This window comes from Schistocerca piceifrons, chromosome 2 (assembly GCF_021461385.2).
Source record: "Schistocerca piceifrons isolate TAMUIC-IGC-003096 chromosome 2, iqSchPice1.1, whole genome shotgun sequence".
NCBI classification, from domain to species: Eukaryota; Metazoa; Arthropoda; class Insecta; order Orthoptera; family Acrididae; genus Schistocerca; species Schistocerca piceifrons.
In genome coordinates, this window is record NC_060139.1 from 401,768,090 (window position 1) to 401,792,379 (window position 24,290).

Below are 24,290 nucleotides of genomic sequence, written 5' to 3' on the forward strand. Positions count from 1 at the left end.
AATTATAGTTTATTTACAGTTTTATCAACATTTCTATACATTATAAGTTCTTGCCTCTCCTATCACCCTAGGAAGGCCCACTGACACAATCGTCTTTCACCATTCTGTACCGTGTGAAGTCAGTATGCAATAATTTATGATAAATCCTAGCAAGAGCATACTATGAACTGTTTTCATTGTAAGGCAATATTAATGGGGTGTGTTTTATAGGTTTTCTGGGTGAATATGCTGCTTGTAAGTCTCTAAGGCATGCAGCCTGATGGATGGGTCACTCATTGTAGAACAAATTTTTAACAGCCTAACATGCTGCCATCCACGACTAACCTAACGATGTTGGCAAGTTACACCATCAAGAATTTGTTGTATATCACTCAATCCATCTGGGACTCTCAAGCAACACAAACTGGCTTTTATAATAATAATGAAATATGTTTCACGACATTCATCGCACTATGTTGTTTATTTACCTGAAGTACGATGCTGTAAAAATGTGGACAACTACTAGCTTGTACAGAAAATACCAACTGTTTCTGTGTGAATGAGGAAATCGTAGCAGCTTAACAAATTCTGCTGTGCACTACGAATCAAGCAACAGAAAAGGACCTGACCATTAAAGAACATCACATTTTGTGAACTATTAATAACTGAAATACATCAACAATTGTAACTCATAAGTTTTCAATTTAAAAAATAAAAAAAACCAACTACTATATTCTGATGACAATCACAATTTTTTCCATAAAACAAAGAAAAACATTTTTGGTACAAATCATTTTGTTGTTTCACAAAATATTTGACCTTTAAAATTTAGACACTTTTGCATATTTTCTAACCACTTCTGCAAACATTTTTGCACTCTATAATGGTGACTCAAACACATGGTTTTTTTGAAGGATTTAACAGCTTCTTGAGGTGATGTCAAAATATTTTTTTGTTTGACATAAGGGAGAAAAAAGAATTAATAAGACAATTACTACATCAAATATTCAGTTGTTGGATGTGCTGTGTGCCAGTTGACACTGATATGATGAAGAATGATATTTTCATTCCTAATTTCATCTTTGATCCTCTAAAGCAATGGTCTGGTGTAACCACAGAAATGTGATCATTTTCTTTTAAGGGCTTTGCAAACAGACCACTTTGTTGGGTTTCAATAAATTTTGGAACAGCTGAGCAGTGGGATACTGCCTGGTTTGCAGACAGTATGAGTATAGCCCAGTTTTGTGTCTCATAATGGTTCTTTACAGATTTTGCATTTCCTTGGTCAAAATTTTCAAGCGTTTCTGCACACTGATTGACATGAGCCCGTCTTTGAGCTATGGTAAAATTGTGCAGATGCCATTTTTCCACAGCAAAATGTTCATGCAAAATTGAATGTGCTGCAATACTCAACAATGCTATCCCACAGTAAGTCACATGCTAAACCTCTTCATCCACCCGGCACACAGCACTGATTTTCTTGAAACAACGGCAATTTTGGTTGACCTTCCAGAAATCCATTGCTGAAAGAAGCATGATGGCAGCAAAATTTTGTAATTTGATTGTAAACAGTCTTTTCTGAAGCCAACTAATTACCAAAAGTTGAATGAAGTGTACTAAGGCATTGCTTTCGAGTTGGACCTTTAAGAAGATGTGAAATATCATCAAATGAAAAAATCATCTTTTTTTTCCAACCAAACACTGTATACAAACTATTGGGCAATTTCTGAGATGATGTAAAAGACAAGCCTAGCAGATACACCATTTCTATCACCTGCTCACATGAATAATTACTGTGTTCTGAAAATGTGCTGTTTTAGTACAGAAGCCAACCTAGTTCCAAGACATTATTCAACAACTGTTCAGTTTTTTACTTTGACAAGAAATGTCTGTCAGTCATCTCACCTGAACTTTATTTTTTAATACAACACCCATCCACCCACTGGCTCTTACATGTATGAACACAAAACAACTCTCAACAATAGTAGCACGCTCACAATGTACCTCATGCTGACAGAATTCACTAGACACTTCCAAGTGCATTGAACAAAAACATTGAATAAATAATTATGTCCCCCCTAAATAGAACAGAGTAATTACAACATGCCAAGCAACCACTTTACCAATACACACTTAAATGAGAGTGATAAAATTGGAACTGAAGAACATCTTATATATGAGGAGCTCATTATCAAAGATGCATAACACCACTTTTCCCTTTTTGTACAGGAGAGACCAAGAAATAAGATGTCTATGAGTACTGGATATTTTACAGGTGATTCTTATGATCCCTTAAAACAAAATTTCATTTAATTTCTTGATAGAGAATGAATAATAAAGCTGAAATTTGTGAACAGACATAGGAGTTGTCTGGTTTTGTTGTGCATGTGAGGTTTCTTTAGTCTTCTTCAATTGTTTTTACCTCTCAGCTGCTTTCTTGCCTGTTTAGTTTAACTTCTTGCACATTCTCTTGCATGACTTCAGTTTATTATGTTAAACTAAGAGCATAAAATATGACTGAAATTACAATATCTTACCCAGAAGAGGTTCTGGATTACTTGATGCCCACTGCAGAGAGGCATTCCTGTCACCTTATTGGCTGCTGCTGGATTTAGACAAATATGAAGCAGAAAAGTAATGGAGTTGTCCAAATTTTGTTCTGCAGATTCACATTCATTTTAAACATGTTTTGATCTGTTCTGAAGATTGAAAAGATTATAATTTGATTCAATTTAAAAAGTACGACTGGAGTGAGTTAAAATATAAATTTTGTGTAAAATGCAGGTTATCTCAGTGCGAATGATTACTAGTGTGCTTCTGGCCATTCTGCCAAGTTTCCATTCTACACACGATATTCTAAAGACTGATCCAGGTGCCTTCTTCAGGTGCTGAGAGTTTTGCTGTTAAGTGTACTCACTGCCTGGACTGCAACCAGACTGTGAACTATTGTTGATCTCATATTGCTATTTACAGTCAAGTTCAATTCTTGATGCCCACTACACCCTTTGATGCTCTTTTGTTTTTCACAGCTCACACACTGATGTTGCCTGATATACATATTATCTCATCATTTTCCAACATTCGTGGGTGTTATGACTGGTAAGATTTTGTTAATTTGAGTGCCGGACTCCAAGCATTTTAAATCAAAGCCAACATACCTGTTTATTAGGTTTTCTGATGTATTTATTCTGATGGACTCTCTAATTATGCTGTTCCAGAAACTTGGTGTTTACACCAGAGTACTGGTATCTCTTTGTACTTCTTTTCATGATTATATTCATGGCAGTGCTTGGTGACAGTTGATTTGCTCAGTTGTTTGAGACAGGTATGTCACTGATGTTCCTTGCATTTCTCCTCAACTGTTCTGATAATCTGCCCAGAGGGAGGGAGGGAGGGAGGGGGAGAGGGAGGGGGTAGGGGGGAGGGGGAGGGAGGGGGGGAGGGAGGGCAGTTGCTGAAGATGTTTCTTTTCATTAAAAAACATTTGGCCCTTAAGAATATAATTTCTTTCATGTCATAACTTTCCTCCTGCGGATGTCACCATTCTTCCAATTCCATACACAATACTTTGTTGAAGGGAGCAAAATACAATGGAAGCCACATGTCTGCAGGAATATGCTAATCCTTCTAGATATTGGGCCAGCATAAGATAAAGTGGTGATTTTTGGGTTCTCTTTCTTGGTCTCGGTATCAAACACTTTCTCAGACGTCGTTGATTTTGACTACATCTTCCCTTCAATTTGGTGATCTGAGAACCCATTCCTTCAGAGTACTATTCACAGGTGTTGTAATTCTTTGGCGAGATGCTTCTCATCTTAAAGTGTTCAAACTCTATGGACCAGAGTTTTTAGCACTGAATTTCTTTGTGATGGACAGTGATGGCTTGAGCCCTAAAGTAAAAAATAGAAGTTAAAGGGACACAATATCTAGCTTTCAGAACTAATAGTTCCTTCATCTGGTACTGCGCGCAGCGGAATTTGAATACCCACCTGACGTCATGGATGTTGAAGACCCCTAGAGGTCTCTGCACGATCGTGCAGTAAGCTGTGGCGGCCCACGCCTCCTGGCTGCATTTAGTGTGAGGGCACCACAGTGGAACATGTGGTTCCGGCGGCCAATAGCGGCGACCCCAATAGAGTATTTAAGTGCCTGCCTCTCGCTCAGCCAGCGAGTCTAATCTTGCGTACGTCTCAAGACACATCACCTCACCTTGGACAGTTTATTTTCTTCTTTTTCTGTCCGAGTGGATGTGGTTGTTAGGTTTTCTTGTGACTCTGTTGTCTCGATCTTGTTGTTGTTCGTTCTGTCCTTCACTGGTCATGTCCGTCCTCTCCCGTTGTGTTGTTGTTCACAGGGCGCTCTGCAGGTCCCGCTGCGCTTTCCGTCACTTCAACCCCACGACTGTTCCGGTTGCCATTACATCATTTTGATGACGAGGTAAACAGCAGTCGTTGTTTTTGTTTTGGGCCTCCCCAGACACGTTCTTTCTTCTCCACAAGTTGGCATCGTTGTCCGATCCTCTGGCTCTCTCTTTCCAGGAGATCTGCCTTTTGCGGATAAACTATTATTCCCAACGCTACCATGTGGTCACCTTCCAGCTGGAGTTCCACCAGTACTATAAACAGCCTGGTCAATCATATCATTCCTGGGTGACGGACTTGCAGGGTCTCAGCCGTCGATGCGATTTTACGTGCACCAATCAGCAGTGTAAAGCTTCGTATGCGGACTCCCTGATCCGTGATGTGGTGGTTCAGCTGGCTCCCGATCCTGAGGTCCGTACTGCGGCATTGAAACTCGACAACCCCTCCTTGAAAGAGATTCTCCGCACTGCCCACTCCTTTGAAATTGCTCAGGCGGCTAACAAGCATCTTATGGTGCAACCGCAGGTAGCAACGATTGCGGCGTCATGGCGGGTTCTGCCTTCGCGGCATCGACTTGGCCCAGCATCTCTATGGCACTGGCATTTCCGGTCGCCCCTCGTTGCCGATCGCGCAGCCCACTTCCATTTTGCTCACAGTGCTTTACTGCACATTCGCGGGCTGATTGTCCCCACCGCTGCAAAATGTGCACGCTGTGTAACAAGGAGGGCCACATCCAATCGGTTTGTCGTAGTTGCTCGACTCGCTCCAGTCCCGCCCCTCCTGGGCCTCAAGATACAGTCCATGCTCTCCGATCGGTCATCCCACAGGATGACCCATCTGCAAGGAAGCTTTTCCTTATGCTTTGCCTTTTCACTGAGGATGTCAGTTTTCAGGTTGACACTGGGGCCACCTTCTCCCTGATTAATATGGCGACATATACCCGGCTGGGCTCTCCTGAGTTGTCACCGTCCTCTCGCCGTTTGGTCATCTATGGAGACAGTTCCATTTCCCTTTGTGGTGACGTACAAGCATGTTCCCCAGCTCCTTACCATCTGTCGGCTTCGAATAGTTTTGGCCTGGACGCGTTTCAGCTGTTTGGCTATTAAATTTGCGCCGAAGTTAAGGTCGTGTCCACAGATGTTCCTTTTCAAGACTTCAACGATCTGTGCTCCACTTTTGTGTCATTGTTTGCAACGGATCTCGGATGTGCTTCCGGTTTTCAGGCGCACATCACCCTCCGGCCGCATGCACAGCCTCGCTTTCTCCAGGCCGCTGGCGTTCTGGAGCCTGTAACTTACAGTGCCTGGGCGACACCACTGGTGCTCATACGGAAACCCAATGGGTCCCTTCGGCTGTGTTGGGACTTTGGCATGACAGTCAATGCTCAGTCCCTCGTTGACTCTTACCCCATTCCCCAACAGGAAGCCCTTCTCACCAAGCTTGCCGGGGGAGAATATTTTTGAAAGATCGATCTGGCTGAGGCATACCACCAGTTGCCCTTGGATGCCGAATCTCAGGACATCATGTTTATCAACACACCTTTCGGGTTGTATAAGTACAAGTGCCTTCCCTTTGGTGTGTCTTTGGCGCCGGCCATTTTCCAGTGATTCCTGGGGCAGCTTACACAGCCTATCCCCGCCTGTGTGAATTATCTGGATGACAACATGGTAACCGGGCGTTCCCACAAGGAACATTTGCAAAGCCTCAGTGCCTTATTCCCCGCTTTGCAATCTGCTGATTTACGCTGTCAGCTGGACAAGTGTTGTTTTTTTCAACCGGAAGTGGAATGCTTAGGCCACTGGCTTAGCAAAGATGGCATTCGCCCTTCGGGCCGTAATGTCGCAGCCATTGAGGACCTTCCTCGTCCCAAGGATTTATCTGAGCTGCAGGTGTCTTTGGGCAAGGTTAGTTAATACTTAAAGTTCTTGCCCCAGGCTGCCTCCGTTGCTCAACCCCTCAATCACCTGTGTCGCAAAGGGGTACCTTTTGTTTGGACTCCTGCCTGTGACCAGGCTTTTCTCTGTTTAAAGGTGATGTTGCAGTCCGCCCCTTGCCTTACTCCCTTCTCTCTGGACCGCTCCTTGGTTGTGGCGGCTGATGCATTGGCCTACGGCATAAGGGCTCCTCGCGCACCGGGATGCTCATCGCTTACGCCTCTAAGACATTAACCCCAGCGCAACGGAACTACTCCCAGATTGAAAAGGAGGGCCTGGTGATCATGTTCACCATGCAAAAATTTCACACTTATCTCTTTGGGGCAAAGCTCACCCTCCTGACGGACCATAAACCCTTGGTTACACTTTTCGGACCCCACTATCACCTTCTGGAGTGGATGGCTCAACGTCTCCATTGTTTTACGTAATCATGCATACACCATCCGGTATAAGCCCACCACCCATCATGCAACATGGATGCTTTGTCATGTCTCCCAGCAGGCCCCGATCCTGCCTTTGGCCAACAGGAGGTCCTCTGCTTTCACATTGATTCCGCCCGCCGGGATGCGCTGGATGGACTGCCTGTCATGGCTGCTCATGTTGCTGCAGCTACCCACCGCGACCCTGTCTTGCGGCAGATTCTCCACTACATGGTCCACAGGTGGCCCTCCTATGTTACTCGTCGGATGCAGTCCGATTTCAGCCCCTGGCGCCCCCTTTCCCACAGGCTCTCCATGATCGATGATGTCGTTCTGTTGGCCATGGAGTCAGATGCCCATCAGGTGGTCATCCCTCCGGACTTGCGGCTTTGGGTGCTCAGTTTGTTACACCACGGGCACTGGGGTATGTCCCGTATGACAGTTTTGGCTCGCCGGCACGTGTACTGGTCTGGCATCAATGGCGATATTGAGCGCCTGGTCCATGGGCGCACTGTCTGTGCACGTCACCAGGCAAGCCCCCCTCAGTCATTTTCACCCTGGTCTGTGCCTCGCTGGCCCTGGGACGGCATCCATATCGATTTTGCGGGTCCGTTTATGGGGTCCATGGGGTTACTCATCATTGATGCCTACTCCAAATACCCAAATGTTGTCCGCATGGCATCCACCACCACAGAGGCTACACTCACGGCCCTGGCCCAGGTTCTCGCCATTGAGGGCTTGCCACACACAATGGTCCCCAATTCACGGCGCCCTCCTTCTACGACTTCTGTCAGGCCAACGGTACCAAACATATCCATAGCCCCCCTTTCCACCCTTCATCCAATGGCGCGACGGAGAGGCTTGTCCGCACTTTTCAACACCAGTTGACTAAGGCAGTCGACACATCTCCAACCACGTCATCCCTCACCCTGTTTTTGAGCATGTATCGCACTACGCCAATTGACGGACGCAGTCTGGCAGAGCTCCTCCATGGGCGACAGCCACAGACCCTGCTCCATTTGCTGATGCCATCCTCCTCCCACCCCCACTCCCAGACCTCGCAGTGGTATTCCCCTGGCACAGCTGTGTGGGCCCGCGAGTATGGGCGCAAGGCTGTTTGGACACCCGCCACGGTCGTCGCAGCCCATGGGCGCCATGTGACATCGAAGCAGGCGTCAAAAGTGGTGGAGTGCCACCATCATAATCAGCTCTGCTCACATGGGCCCCACAGGTCTCGTGCCGCCGCCTCTTCCTCTACCTCCTACGGGTGCAGACGTGGTCCTCGAGTCACAATCCCTGCTCCCAGTTGCCGTCTCCCCGCGGGCCTGCTGCCGGCACTCGCCGCCCCCAGGCGTATTGGCATCTCCCTCCCCTGCCCTGCCCTGGACTCTGGATCGGCTATCATGGATACCTCGGGCGTCCCTTCCTCCACGCCAATAGCGGTTGATGAGCGCAGCTCCTCTTCCAACTGCTGCCCACCTCGGTACCGTCCGGGGCGTTTCCGCCCCTACGCACAAGTTTCAGGAGGGAAGGATCTGGTACCAGGCGCCGCGGAATTTGAATCCTCACCAGTCATCATGGACATCGAAGACCCCTAGAGGGTGATGCTGAGGAAATTAGATTAGGAATTGAGACACTTAAAGTAGTAAAGGAGTTTTGCTATTTGGGGAGCAAATTAACTGATGATGGTCGAAGTAGAGAGGATATAAAATGTAGACTGGCAATGGCAAGGAAAGTGTTTCTGAAGAAGAAAAATTTGTTAACATCGAGTATCGATTTAAGTGTCAGGAAGTCGTTTCTGCAAGTATTTGTATGGAGTGTAGCCATGTATGGAAGTGAAACATGGACGATAAATAGTTTGGACAAGAAGAGAATAGAAGCTTTAGAAATGTGGTGCTACAGAAGAATGCTGAAGATTAGATCACAGAACTGATGAGGAAGTATTGAATAGGATTGGTGAGAAGAGAAGTTTGTGGCACAACTTGACTAGAAGAAGGGATCGGTTAACGGACATGTTCTGGGGCATCAAGGGGTCACCAATTTAGTATTGGAGGGCAGCATGGAGGGTAAAAATCGTACAGGGAGACCAAGAGATGAATACACTGAACAGATTCAGAAGGATGTAGGTTGCAGTAGGTACTGGGAGATGAAGAAGCTTGCACAGGATAGAGTAGCATGGAGAGCTGCATCAAACCAGTCTCAGGACTGAAGACCACAACAACAACAACATGTACCAACACCAACAGTCAGTCTCTTACTGACAGTTTCCCTCATTTTAATATGATTTTATAGCTCATTACATCTTGAGAAAGAGAAATTTTCAACACATGCGTATTTTTTGGTCAAGTGATGCAGTTCTTCATAACTTTTCTCAAATATTTGGCGGTGGGAGAGGGGGAGGGAGGGAGGGAGGGACGGAGGGAGGGAGGGGCAGGGGGAAGGAGGAAGGGAGGGAAGGAGAGAGAGAAGCCCGAGGGAGGGAGGGAGGGAGATCAGCAACTGCTGAAGATGTTCCTTTCCACTCCCAATATACTTGTACCTTACGCATACAGTTTATTTCAAGTCCTAGCACTCCCTGTGTGGATGTCAGCTTTCTTCCAACTCCATTCATAATACTGTATATGGGGTGAAGTCTGAGATATACGTGGTTAGGGAATGGGATCTTCACAAATGACTCATTAACATTGTTCCACTTGCCTGGCACACCATACTTGCAAGATTATTGCCCTGTCCACTCAGTCACAAAACAGTGTTGTGGAAGCCAACTTGTACTGTGCAAGTAGTTTAATTTCTTTCGAAATCTGAGGCCATACAAATGACACACAAACTATCTTCAAACAGTATGCAACTAAGATGTGGAATTAGTGTTACACAGTCAAATTCATTCATATTGTAAATAAATGGAACATTATGTAGAAATGTCGCCATGTTAACTCCGAGAACAGGAATGAGTTAAATTCAGTACTGCACGACATTTCACAGTCTATAAATGAAATAAGGTATATGGACAAAAAATTAGAGACTGCAGACTGTGTCAAATTCCTTGGCGTGTTAGTCAATAAAAACCTGTTATGGAGTCACCATGTGGACAACATACTGGGTCGACTGAATAGCCTTGTATATATTATGAATATCTTGTATAGTATTACTGATTTAGCTGTAAGAAAAACTGTATATAATGCATATTTTGTTTCAGTCATTAGGTATAGTATAATTTTCTGGGGGTCTGAAAAAACAAATTTACTTAGAGCTTTTAGACTACAAAAAAGAATCATCCGAGCAATGATGGGAGCAAAGCCAAAGTAACACTGCAAACCTTTATTTGTAAAACTGGATCTAATGAGCATTCCTAGAATATACATCTATGAAACTCTCACTTTCACGAAAAGAAACCCACAACTTTTCGAGGGCAACCTCTTCTTGCATCAATATGATACTAAACATAGAACGAGCTACATGTTACCTACCCACCGTTTAAAATCATATGAAAAAACCCCATACTATATGGACATGAAATTTGTAAATAAAATATGGAAAGATATGGATGACCCAAATGTAAAAGGTACCAAAAGAGACCTGGAAAAATATCTGAAAGATAAATGTTACTATAGTGTAGAAGATTTCATGAATGGTGACAATGCATTATAATTGAAATTAAAATACCTCTTTGAAGATGTTACACCATATATATTATTAGTGTATTGTCTATTTTTAGTATTGTTATATATAGTGTAAAACTGACAAGTCACCTATGTCACAAACTTTGATTGTATAAGGCATGTTATGGGATGATAAAAATTGAATTGAATAGACGTTGGTGAGGTAGAACCAAAAACCAAATTATAGCAATAAGAAGCATGTATTCACCTGAAGATCACAATGTTAAAGCTTTATTTGTGTACAGCAATGAATTTTTAATATCACACACAGATTTTTGAAGTGAGTGACTGCATCAGGAAGAAAATATTTAATATTGAAGACTCAGTATCATCAAGGAGATTTGCCAACTTCAATTTTAAAAATAAAAATGATCATTGTAAATGTCAGAATCCTAACCAACAACTTCTCAATAAAAAACATGCCGATGCTACATGAAAGAATGTCAATACTAAACAAATCTCTTCACATTATCCTCTTCCTTAAGCATAATGTTCTTCTCCTTTTCTTCAGTTTTCACAAGCTTTGTGCAATGAACTTGGCACAACAAAACAAACACACTGCCACCCACATTCACAGACTTTTGTTGCTGGAGTCAATTTCCATAAGATTTTTCTGGTTTGTAGGAAGTGTTATGTAGTTAAATGATGTTCCAACATTTTGCCCATTATTGCAAGTGGCCTTTATTAGCAGCTGTAATACTGAATTTACTCTGTCCCAAGTATGCCAGCAAAAGTCAAATTGCAATAATAGTCAAAATGTTGGAAGATCATTTTACAATATGACACTTCTTATAACTCAGAAGAATATTATGGAAATATGTTGTCTAAATTCCAAACATAAATGGCATATGACAAACACATCTGGTAAACAGGACCTGATACATAGGTGCCATACAGCTGCAATGACACAAACTTTCCTGGGGTCAGGCAACTCTGATGAAACAGTGTGCTACAGATGTGACTTTCCACTTGTTCCTAATAACGACAGAGGGTAGGTGAAAAAAGATAATCAGGAAAGAAGGAAAATTAGGGTTTAATGTCTTGTCAATGACAAGAAGCTTAGATAGATTATGAGAGGATAGCAATGGAAATTGGCTGGGCTCTTTCAAAGCAACAATCCCAACGTTTGATTAAGCGGTCTGATGGCCAGACATGGACAGTGTTCCTTGTGAATACACATCTGTTGTCTTAATGATGAGCCACGCCATTCATTCTAGATAACCAGCAGTGAATTTCAGACCTATATGACCACCTATACAACCACACAAAACTATCGGATTTAACGTGGTTTACATACAAAAAGAGTTGTTGTTGAGAAAATACTATCTAACATGCACTGTGACTTTAGTATTTTGTGAGACTATAAAAGAGAACACAAATTACAAGCACATGGTTTTTTGCCATATTGTTTTTCTCTTTGGGTTTCTTCTCCTAAAAGTTTACAAGAAAGACCACAATTCTAGTGATAGAAATAATGAGAAAATGTGACAAAAGGCTTCCCTATATTATGAACACATGCATAGTCAAAGCCTACACTGTGCAACATTAACATGCAGGTCAGCATATGAAAAGATTCTAAGACTTTCGTGTAAAAACTGTGGAACAATGCTGATCAAGAGTGGCATCTGTACGATGAAGACACTGTGATCCAGATGCTTGGCATTGTAGTATTTATACCAGTCTTCGATCACTAGAGATTTGTTTACTTTAATTTGATTTGATTTGATAACTCTTGTAAACAAACACTGGCATAAATATTACAACTGCAGAGGAATTATATAAAATCAGTGAAGTCTTGGAATAAATAATAAGACAACAACAGCTCTTGGTCTCTGTTCCTTATCCTTCATATTCATAAGGAAAGGAGTGGGCTCATTTTCAGGTGGCTATCCCAGCTGCTTAAAAGAAGAAGAATCCAACAAAATATTGTGCAACGCACTAAAACAGAGGAATATGAAATGAAACTTGTTAGTAATGCAAAAAATTTGTGTCCCTCTACATTTACCACAATGTTTCTAAAATATGTAACGCAAAATACTTCATATCTAATTTTTTGTGATTTTTTATAGTAAGTCTGGTCCTTGGAATATCTTTCTTATGATGTCACTTATAAGAAGGATAAACTTACTGTTTCATGATATATTCTTTCGAGTACCATCCACATTACTAGACACTACAACCAGCTACAACTAGGCCATTAATTTAAACTCATACACTATTATTCGTTTTTATAGTGCATTACAGAAACTACAATTTGCTGTGTTTCAGTGTAAGTCATTTGTGAGAGACATCACATAACAATGGTGGTAATCCCATTACAAATTCGATGAAATATTTTCATGTCACATGAGGTTTTCTGCTTAAGTACACTGAACTGCTTGCCAGTTTAATGATCCTAATGCACCCTTAGATGTTGTTGTTGTTGTGTTCTTCAGTCCTGAGACTGGTTTGATGCAGCTCTCCAAGCTACTCTATCCTGTGCAAGTTTCTTCATCTCCCAGTACCTACTGCAACCTACGTCCTTCTGAATCTGCTTAGTGTATTCATCTCTTGGTCTCTCTCTACGATTTTTACCCTCCACGCTGCCTTCCAATGCTAAATTTGTGATCCCTTGATGCCTCAGAACATGTCCTACCAACCGGTCCCTTCTTCTCGTCAAATTGTGCCACAAATTCCTCTTCTCCCCAATTCTATTCAATACCTCCTCATTAGTTATGTGATCTACCCATCTAATTTTCAGCATTCTTCTGTAGCACCACATTTCAAAAGCTTCTATTCTCTTCCTGTCCAAACTATTTATCGTCCATGTTTCACTTCCATACATGGCTACACTCCATACAAATACTTTCAGAAACGACTTCCTGACACTTAAATCTATACTCGATGTTAACAAATTTCTCTTCTTCCAAAACGCTTTTCTTGCCTTTGCCAGTCTACATTTTATATCCTCTCAACTTTGACCATCATCAGTTATTTTGCTCCCCAAATAGCAAAACTCCTTTACTACTTCAAGTCTCTCATTTCCTAATCTAATTCCCTCAGCATCACCTGACTTAATTCGACTACATTCCACTATCCTTGTTTTGCTTCTGTTGATGTTAATCTTATATCCTCCTTTCAAGACACTGTAAATTCCGTTCAACTGCTCTTCCAAGTCCTTTGCTGTCTCTGACAGAATTACAATGTCATCGGTGAACCTCAAAGTTTTTATTTCTTCTCCATGGATTTTAATACCTACTCCAGAATTTTTCTTTTGTTTCCTTTACTGCTTGCTCAATATACAGATAGAATAACATCAGGGAGAGGCTAAAACCCTGTCTCACTTCCTTCCTAACCACTGCTTCCCTTTCATGTCCCTTGACTCTTATAACTGCCATCTGGTTTCTGTACAAATTGTAAATAGCCTTTCGCTCCCTATATTTTACCCCTGCCACCTAAAGACTTTGAAAGAGAGTATTCCAGTCAACATTGTCAAAAGCTTTCTCCAAGTCTACAAATGCTAGAAATGTAGGTTTGCCTTTCCTTAATCTTTCTTCTAAGATAAGTCATAAGGTCAGTATTGCCTCACGTGTTCCAACATTTCTACGGAATCCAAACTGATCTTCCCCGAGGTCGGCTTCTACTAGTTTTTACATTCGTCTGTAAAGAATTCGCATTAGAATTTTGCAGCTGTGACTTATTAAACTGATAGTTCTGTAATTTTCACATCTGTCAACACCTGCTTTCTTTGGGATTGGAATTATAATATTCTTCTTGAGGTGTGAAGGTATTTCGCCTGTCTCATTCATCTTGCTCACCAGATGGTAGAGTTTTGTCAGGGCTGGCTCTCCCAAGGCTATCAGTAGTTCTAATGGAATGTTGTCTACTCCCGGGGCCTTGTTTCAACTGTCTTTCAGTGCTCTGTCAAACTCTTCACGTAGTATCGTATCTCCCATTTCATCGTCATCTACATCCTCTTCCATTTCCATAATATTGTCCTCAAGTACATCGCCCTTGTATAGACCCTCTATATACTCCTTCCACCTTTCTGTTTTCCCTTCTTTGGTTAGAACTGGGTTTCCATCTGAGCTCTTGATATTCATACAAATGGTTCTCTTTTCTCCAAAGGTCTCTTTAAAATTTTCCTGTAGGCAGTGTCTATCTTACCCCTTGTGAGATAAGCCTCTACATCCTTACATTTGCCCTCTAACCATCCCTGCTTAGCCATTTTGCAATTCCTGTCGATCTCATTTTTGAGACGTTTGTATTCATTTTTTGCCTGCTTAGATAACCATTATTTATGTAACTGCACATTAGTGTAAAGAACATTATTTTTCAGTTTACATTTTTCTTCTGGCTATTTACGATGCCACCACAAAACAAATTTATTTCATTTTCTCAATACCTTCTGCATAAATATCATACACACAGTTGACCAACAGAATTCACCTGAGGCAATGCGCACTTTGTGCATTTGACATTGGCAAATAATCATTTAATTTTTGCCTGCCCACAAAGCAGTGTTAGTTGTAAAATGTGTTGCAGTTTCCATTTTACTAACAGTATCCTACTCAGTTTACACAGATAAGTTTTGCAATTTCCACCTGACTGGGTTTTGATTTTCTAATAATTTCCAGAACACAACTGTCAGTTCCAGTCACAATACAAGGCGCTCTGTGTCAAAGCAAATATTTGTAATTTGTATCTGTGATGCAAGGCCTGTCGAACCTAAAAAAAACACCCCATTTCTCAGAATACATCTATGAAATGTAGCAGCAACATTATTCACCTGATAGCAGCCTTATGTACTGGCCATGGTGGCCTATCAGGATCTTACAGATTCCAGTTTTAATCTTGGATAGGAATGGGGATGTTTCCTCATTCCAATCCCTCCAGGACAGACTCAGGTCCACCCAGCTCGGTATTAAAATGAGTATCGGAGGAAAAAGGTGGCTGAGATGATGGGTGCACTGCCACTCTCCTCCTCCTCCTCCCTTCCCCCCCCCCCCCCCCTCCCCACCTATCCTCTTCCCACTAGTGCTGCAATGAAGAAAGACACAGTCACGGGCTCCTGCCACAGATTTTTACCTTTTACTTTTGGTAAACCTAGGTATTTACGAGTGAAATCACTACATATAATGCAACTGCTAAGCGCTAAGCTTCAACAATGACTGCTGCAGGAAGCAAATGATATTATGCACATACTTTGTTGTGGCAATCATGTTTAAAAGTTATAATGACTTTTGTATGAGTCAGCTTAGGGAAATAGCATGGTGTCAGGAAGGGCTGCAGAGCTACAGAATGATCGGACTGAAGGAAGAGACTCAGATGTCCATTTAAGTATGGAATTCAATCTTTAAAAGCTCCACCATGGTCAGCTGGAACCGTGAGAAATGTTAGAATATGAGTTAACAGAAACGCAAAAGTTGTGCTGATCTCTTTTATAGGATGTAGGTGAAACTGAAGATAAAACTAGGCATGCATTGAGCTTCACTATGGAAGAGTGTTTGAAGTATGGGGGAAACCTTAACATAAATCATGTAGACTGCTATTACACTGGCAAAGACCTTTGACAAATGTTTTATAATAGCTAGGATTACCGGTACATTCTAACATTTGTACAAGATATCATAAAAATACCCCAATACACTGTCCACTATTTTATAAACATCTTTTATAAAAGATGACTGAAGTAAAAAAATAAACAAACAATACTGAGCTGGAAATAAATAAAATGGTGATGTAGCACAATGAAACTAAACAAGGAAAAAGTAACAGAACAGAAAAGCTAGTGACTGATAAATGACTTTGATCAACAAAGTTAAACTAAATGTGTTAAAGAGAGCTCAGATGTGTTGGAAAGATAATTCTTAGTTGCACTGTTCCCAGGAAGGTTCTATAGGACAATGAAACAATCTAACATTGGCAGTAAAGTAGATGCCCTACTAAACTGCTGATGACATCACTTATTCCTCACAAACTGTACGACAGTGGCATTTATACTTATAAAGAGTCTCTTAATGCCACTGAGAATTTCAACATTTTCTTTATAAATGTATGTTCATTTACACAGCATACAGGGAATAAACTTTACATTCATAGCAACAAGTAAAAATTATTAAGTAAAGCTACCCACTATAAAACTCTAACTTCACAATATTTATTGACTGATCCGTATAAATATGGTATTATACAATATCAGTAGGTACACACAATGAAGAGACTGTTGTTGGTTAGGAAAACATGTAGGACTATAATAATTTCTGCTGAAAGAGAGATACATGATGGTGGGAGGGGAAGTTGTGACGGGGGTTTTCATTACAACAAGACATGGTTAACTAATACAATACCTCATGCCAAGAAGCTAATATACCTGCACTCTAGCCATCTCTGCTGCTGGGTCGATTACAAGCTGCTCTCCACTGACAAAATGCAACTGTCGCAATGGGAAATACCGTAACCATCGTTCCAAGTGCCGTGCGTAAATACCAATTTTCACAGGTCCCCATGAAGTATCCACCACTGTTTTACCTTCTCTTCCAGTAAAGTTAAAAAAAGCCAACTCCTCAAACTGTGGCATATCAAGTTTCTTGCTGCAAAATATTAGTAAGTTGACAAAGGTTCAAGAAATGGAACAGACAATTTCAGTAAGATGTCCAGAACAATGATTCTTGCAAAAACAAATGTGTACTATTCATTCCTGAATGATTTAGAATACACTGAACAAAACAACTTGCCAAAACAGTGAAACTTTGATTGAACTAGCAAAATGAGTAACTTCTTGTTCTCTCAAATTTTCTTTGATAATCTCACTAAAGATTAACCAATTATGGCAATGGTGCTTCCTTCCTGTTACAGTTCTATTATTAACATTGTTCAAATACTCAGAGCTGGCATGTGGTAGCATTAAAAAATTTTTACTGTAAAGGTACAGTTTGACTTAATGGAATTCATATGGACAAAAAATGTCCCCCTGCAACATTTACTGCTATGGATATTCTATTGTTTGTTTCCCTACTAGCACTTCACTATGGACACTCCCTACTACACATGTAGACTGCAGACACACAAAAATTCTCATATTTGTGTCTTACACTTTTTACTGTGAAAAAATTTATATAATTACCTTATAATTTGATGTTAAATATCAATGACACTCTAATATCATTACAAACCAATTTTCACACTCACATTTCAAAAATAATTTTTGAAGTGTTTGTTAGACATGTAATATTCTTCATTAGGTATCCCTTCTCCTTAATAGAGTTGCTGTAATAAATGTCTGCTTCCATGGCCTCTCTAAACAATATTCAATATAGTTTTTCTTCTACCTTTCAATCAGTTTTATGCAAACTGCAAATAATATTGTAATAGTTTTTACAAGTTTTCTTAATATGATACAATATTGCTCATAATATGAAAGTGCCTCTGGATCAGTGCTCATTCTGCTTTATGCATTTACTTTTTTCTTCTGAATATGTGTTTCTGCCATGACCTACAATATGCTTCATTATTGCAGGTTTTTTTTATTTTTATTCTGAATGAAATGATCCACACAGGCTGTAAAAATGCGTTTCATAAAAAGTAACAACCGGTTTCATGTCAACAACTTTTTTAAAATTTTTTTTACAAATAATCCTTAAGAATGGTCTGATGAATTAAGGGATACTGAAAAGTAGTATTATAAAGCGGTACTTGATGGATACTCACAGAAATTGTTTTTAACAAGTCATAGCAGAAAGACGATTGCCTTAGAGCCACTCCACGTCATTCACGTCAAGTTGTAAACAAATAGCACGTTAAAAATAAAACCTGGATAAAAACCAAATGGGCCAGACAAAAGCTGTAAACTAGTAATGCACATAAACAATTTCAATGTATGAATCCAATAAATGAGAAGAGCCTTACCATGTCACAAGCAGGAAGGTGGGTGAGTGGCAGCAGATATGAGAGTACTGACTGCTCTGCAATGCAGAAGATATTTGCAGGTGTTGTCAGAGGTGATGGAAACAAAACCATCGCTATAGGAGGCATGATGGGTGGACAGCGGATGTACGTTTGCTAAACTACTTACATATATGTGACCCAGTATAGAAAAGATTGAGTCACATTTATAAAAATACCGAAAGTGGACACTTAAAATGTAAAATATTAATAAAGTCCAAGTGGTAATACAAATTTTCCTTCTTTAAAAAAACAATACCACATTAGCGGGCAAACACAAAAGTGTTATCTAAGAAGCTAAGGACTTGTGATAATAAAATAGTGGGATATGGAACTAATGCCTATCTGTTTAGATAATCAAACTTTTGCTAAAGGACCCCTTTGTCACAGATCTGTCTGTGCATTCGTGGTACAATCAGGGAATCATTTTAGAGAATGGTGTTGGTATATATTATCTCATCCTATTTTGTTGGAAACTGACATTTTGAGACCGTGGCTGGGTAAAAAATACAGGCTGATTCTTTGAAAGAATCAGTATATACTATCTAATTACTTTCTTCAGGAAGACTGTGTTGAGGGCAAATAAATTCTTGGCAATTTCTGCTATCTTGGGAATTTCTGCTAACATATCACCTCTGTTTTATTTGTAAGTGAGAAGTAACATTTACAAAATATTTCACAACTGACATTCAGAGAAATTAAATTTACTCCACTCTTTAGCTACAGCTAAATGAAATTCTGCTCTGCCATACATAAATTAATAAATAATATTGTTTACTGCCTTTATTATATAAACCAATACATCTAACTAACAATGTGGATATTTGAACACCAAAATTTGCATTACTTGTTTTAGATATGAATTTTTTATCAGTACATCTCACTAACATCTATACTTCAGCTGACAAACCAATCATTGGTCACCACGTCACAGGTGAAGTTTCTGCCACTGCTTATGTCACAAAATAAAGCATCCATTGATGCAAGGGTTCTTGAGCAGTGCAATGAACACTACCAATCAGTTATCGGATACTAAGCAATTCCATTTAGCAGATATATGTTATTCCTGTGTTAGCAGCCCACACACAATTGTTAAACTTTTACCTCAGTTGTAGCTGCCACCTGATGTGGCAATACAGTAGCTCTATGTGAGAACTGTCAAATAACAAATAGTTTCAATCAGACGTATAGATGTACTGGCACATTACTCTGGCACAAAATTCACAGCGATAATTAGAAATCTATTGGTATTGCATATTTGTCTATATTTAACTTCTAAATTTCTCAGCATCTGAGTAATTCTTTATAGACAAAAATTCTATGCTCTTTTATTAGCATGTTGTAGTGGTGTTTGAATACATCAAAAACTGTTCCCACTTCACAAGTTATGATGTTGCAGTAAGCAAGCCAAAATTTAAATCTAATATCATGATCCATTAATGAAAATGTAATAGAGTTTATGGGAAAAAATCAAAATTTTTTGGTAAAGTGAAGAAGAAGAAACAAGTTATTGTTATACATGTGGAAATGTCTGCCCCCGGTAGCTGAGTGGTTAGCGCAACATAATGTCAATCCTAAGAGCCTGGGTTCAATTCCCAGCTGAGTCAGAGATTGTCTCCACTCAGGGACAGGGTGTTGTGTTGTCCTAATCATCACCATTTCATCCCCATCGATGTGCAAGACACCAAAGTGGCGTCAAATCGAAAGACTTGCACCCGGTGTACTGTCTACCGACAGGAGGCCCTAGTCACACAACATTTACATTTTTATGTGGAAATGAAGTGAAAATTCACGAACATACGTATAATTATCTCACCTGACAGCTTGTGTATAATCTGAAATTGCTCTTGTTACTGGATCTCGTACTACCACAAGCAGTTTTGTTATGGGACTCATCTCATAGACTCTCTGTGGAGCCTCTCTTGTAACAAAGTAGCTTGGTGTTTTTTCCATAGTCACTTGACCTTCTAGAGTTGGTGGCATGCGGTTTCTGTTAAATGAATGAAACAAACGTGGTATATATTGGCAAGCTGAAATCAATGGTATGATACTATTAGGTGAAGCGACTTTCCATCTTATCTTTTTTTATCAAAATCAATTTTTAAGCCAAGCTTATGGTGACATCAATGAGAACAAACAATTAGTAACACAACAAGCAAAACTTCAACTGGAAGTAAGTACTAATTAGTAGACAAGCACACTGAGAACACTGATATGAAACTTGTTTTTAGACAATGGCTTGCATCAGTCCAGATGGCGAATAGTTAGAGGTTTCTCAGCAACAGTGACTAAGACTGGAATTAGTAAAAACAGGTAACATGCTATTCCCAAAACATCCTATATGCAGCATTCTTTCTCAAGGGATACATAATAAATCATATTCACATTTTAAGCAGAGATTACTTTTTATTTTACCTTCTAAAATTAAGTCTCTTCCTTTTTATAATTTGGTGACTCAATTCGGTGAACAATACATCTCTTCAGTTGTGTTTACTAGCAATGCATTTGCCATTCTGCCATTGATCTCAATAATTTATTTACCACATTAAGCCAATCACTAGAAATTTCAGCTCTGTTAAGCTATAGGTCTGCACATTTGTATCTGTCTATCTTATCATTACAACACAGAAGTTTCAAACAGTGAAAAGTCCAGTATGGAACAATAACAACATGGAAATGACAGATTGCTACTCAGTGTACAGAGGAGGCACTGAGTTGCAGACAAGCACAATGAAAAAGAATGCTAGAAATGTTCATCCTTCAGAGCAAGTCCATAATCAGACATACAAAACTCAAACACGTTCACACAAGCACAATTCATTCACTCTCATCTTCATTGCCAGACTGGATCTGAGTCATCTCAGCTATCTAACTGGACAGGGAAGTGGGCGTATGGAAGAAGCACGGCCTAGCAAGGGGCAGAGGTAGTGGTAGGGGTAGCTGCTACTGCAACTTGTGAGATTATGCAGGAATGTAGAAGGGACAGGGCAGGGCTGTTAGTTGCAGCATCGGGAGGCTATGTTTGTGGGGTGGGTGGAGTAGAGAAGGGAAAAGAAATACATATATTCGCTGGCACGACAGAAGGCAAAACTAGTACTGGGATGGGAGTAGGGAAGGGGATAGGCAAGTGGAGGACACGGACTAGTGAATGGTGAGATTATGGGATCAAACTACCAATGCCAACTAGATTGCTGCCCATGTCAGACACAGCTACAGTAGGCCTTAATACCTGGAGGCAACAGTGGCCACATGTGTGAGAGTTGTGCTTGTGAGTGAGTTTCCTATGTCTGATGATAGATTTAGTCTGAAAGCTGTATATTTCTAGCACTCTTTTCCACCATGCCTGTCTGCGACTCAACACCTCCTCTTGTGCAGAAAAGCAATCCAGTCTTCCACATAAATGTTTTAATTTTTAGAAGTTCTGTGTTGTACATCATAACCATAACAATAAACTTTCGTCACATTTAGTTACAAGGAATGGAGTTAGTAGCCACCTTTAAGGAATGTGTACTAATGTATTAATGGCAAGAAGCAGGAAGGTGACCGCCAGTAGGCAATTTTCAAATTTTTACTTCTTTTAATTCTCTTTATGATGTAGCTATGATGTCCCAACATGTACAGTTGCCAAGTTAGGTAGCTATTCTTCCACCAAAATATCTGCATGTTACTTCTTAGTAGTTAGTTAGTGAGTTGTGTGTTCTGTTTGCATAATCTATCATAATGTTATGGAACAATTAAATTCATGGCCTGTTAAATAAGGCAGCATGTTGATCATTTACAGGTGGATTTTCATAACAGTAAAAAGTATTCCCTTCAGTAACAGGAGTAATTATGTAATTATTTTGCATTAAATATGCTACAAGTTTCTAACCGAAAATTTTTCTACAGAATGGAAAGAGTTACTCAGAAGAAACTTGCTTCTAAGGTTAAGCTTTGACATCTATTCAGCATTTTTTTATAATTAGGTAAATGAAGAAAACTTTTGGTAACACCATTATTCACTCCAAGTCAATTTCAGTGAAGAGTAATCAATGTAAGCAACTAGTAATGTATTTATGGTTATTTTTATCCCTGTTGTACTGTATTGGATTATTTTACAGCACATTTTGTGAGAGAATGAAATCAATTCTGATCCCATAATATATGAACACTATTCTTCTTTTCCTGTCTTTCCATCTTACTAAAAAAAAATTCATGGGGTATTATCAAAAGAAATTAAGTAATGTATGTTAAATCACTGATCTAATTTTCTAAAAAAAACTGCAATGGTACAAAGTACAAAAGTTGTTGAACTGAGTTGTCTAAAAAACGCCAAATGTGTGTTCAACTTAGATTCTCATCAAAATGTATACCACCAGATTTGAAGGTTTTGTTTTACTTATTAACTCTCGTCCAAGCATTGAATCTGCCACTGCTGTTGAATCACTTGATATGCAGAAATGATTTTTTTAATCAATAATTCTTTTAAACATATAACTTGCAATTTTCTATCTTGTTGTATATCTACTGCGAGTAATTACTATAACTGTGTCACCTGAGAAAGAAACTACACTGAACCTTATGATTCCATAACTGATGATAAGAATTACTTAAACAGCTATAAATACCACTTATCTTTCTTTGATGTGTTATAAAATTTCTGGGCCATGACACTGACTGTAAGTTTCTCCACGGTGTCTTTAAACATTTCAGGATATGTGTGGGGAGTGGAGGGAAACAGTCCAGACTGCTACGATGTGAGAGGAATGGTGTAAATTAGCATCACTCCCATCACCATCAAAATGAATGCTGTTTCGTAAAAATTAAAATGACTAATCTATCAAGCTGTCAGTAGCATCATCTGTTAGTGATCCCTCATAGTAGTCCTTATTGTTTGAAATAGAAGCACATTTAATACTTTCCTAAACAGAATTTTTCACAAAATTCTATTGCAGCTCCACAACTATGTACTGATGTTTGTTATTGCATTGGCTTCCCCGCTCTTAGACAGTAGTTGCCTTCTCTAAGTTTCTGCAAATTTACTGTTGAGAAGTCAGCTGTGATATTGTGCTCTTGGGTACCTCTCTGTGGCCATGGTGTAAACTAGATAACATCCCTCCCCATGTTGTTGCTACGGGTAATACCACTCTGTTGCAGCCATTGAACCACAATTAATTTTGTGTCATACTAACATGGTGATTGCTCTATCTAATGCAGTATGGAACATTTTCCTCAATGATGGCTGACTTTTTTTAATACTAGGGTGCCTCTCAAAGTTATGAAAATCTATTTACCTATGGCAATCACCATGAGTAGATGACTCCCCAAGCATTAGTTAGGATGCAAGGACAAAGCCCTTCATTGACCTACCACTTGTAATAACAAATCTTTTGAAGGGTGTCAGCATGTTCAGTAACATTATATCATAATTTTCTGCCAGTATTTTGCACAGGTGAGATTACTGTCTATCTAGGATTTGTCTGGATACTAGATGTTTCTAATATGTTTCACCTGCACAATCATGTGATTGCCAGGGCACTTATTGGAGTAAGCCCTGCAATTTTTTTTTTTTTTTTTTTTTTTTTTTTTTTTTTGACGTCTTCATAGTCATCTCATTTTTATTCATACAAGGTTTGATTTATCAAGCGAATAATGCAGAGAATTGCCTTCCCTTCTCAACGCTGCAGTGTTCAATGAACTTTGGAGCACTTTTTTGTCCTCACTGCGCATCATATGCTTACTATTATGAGGAGTTGTAGGTATTACCTGCAATGGCACTGACAGTGTCAAAACTGATTTGCCTTCTGGATACTCAAACACAGCACAACAAAATGACAACAGTACTACCATATACAGGAGACTTTGAGTTGCAGACAGGCACATAGAAAAGACTGTTGTACATTTAAGCTTTCAGCCAAGCAGACTTCCTCTGAAGTACAAAACACACACACACACACACACACACACACACACACACACACACACACACACACACTCACTATTTCTGTCCACTTTGGCTGGCCGAGGCCTTGTGAA

At 40.0% G+C, this 24,290-nt stretch overlaps 1 protein-coding gene across 4 annotated transcripts in view; it reads right to left on the reverse strand.

Moving 5' to 3' along the window:
• Nucleotides 1-24,290, reverse strand: part of LOC124777397 (heparan sulfate glucosamine 3-O-sulfotransferase 3A1) — a 158,809-nt gene that overhangs the window by 84,211 nt on the left and 50,308 nt on the right. For all 4 annotated transcript variants that reach the window (XM_047252791.1, XM_047252789.1, XM_047252790.1 and 1 more), the window contains exons 4-5: nt 20,092-20,265; nt 16,705-16,924 (exon numbers count right to left, since the gene is read on the reverse strand). In XM_047252791.1, coding sequence (XP_047108747.1) covers nt 16,705-16,924; nt 20,092-20,265 — 394 coding nt within the window. The remainder of the gene's footprint in view (nt 1-16,704; nt 16,925-20,091; nt 20,266-24,290) is intronic.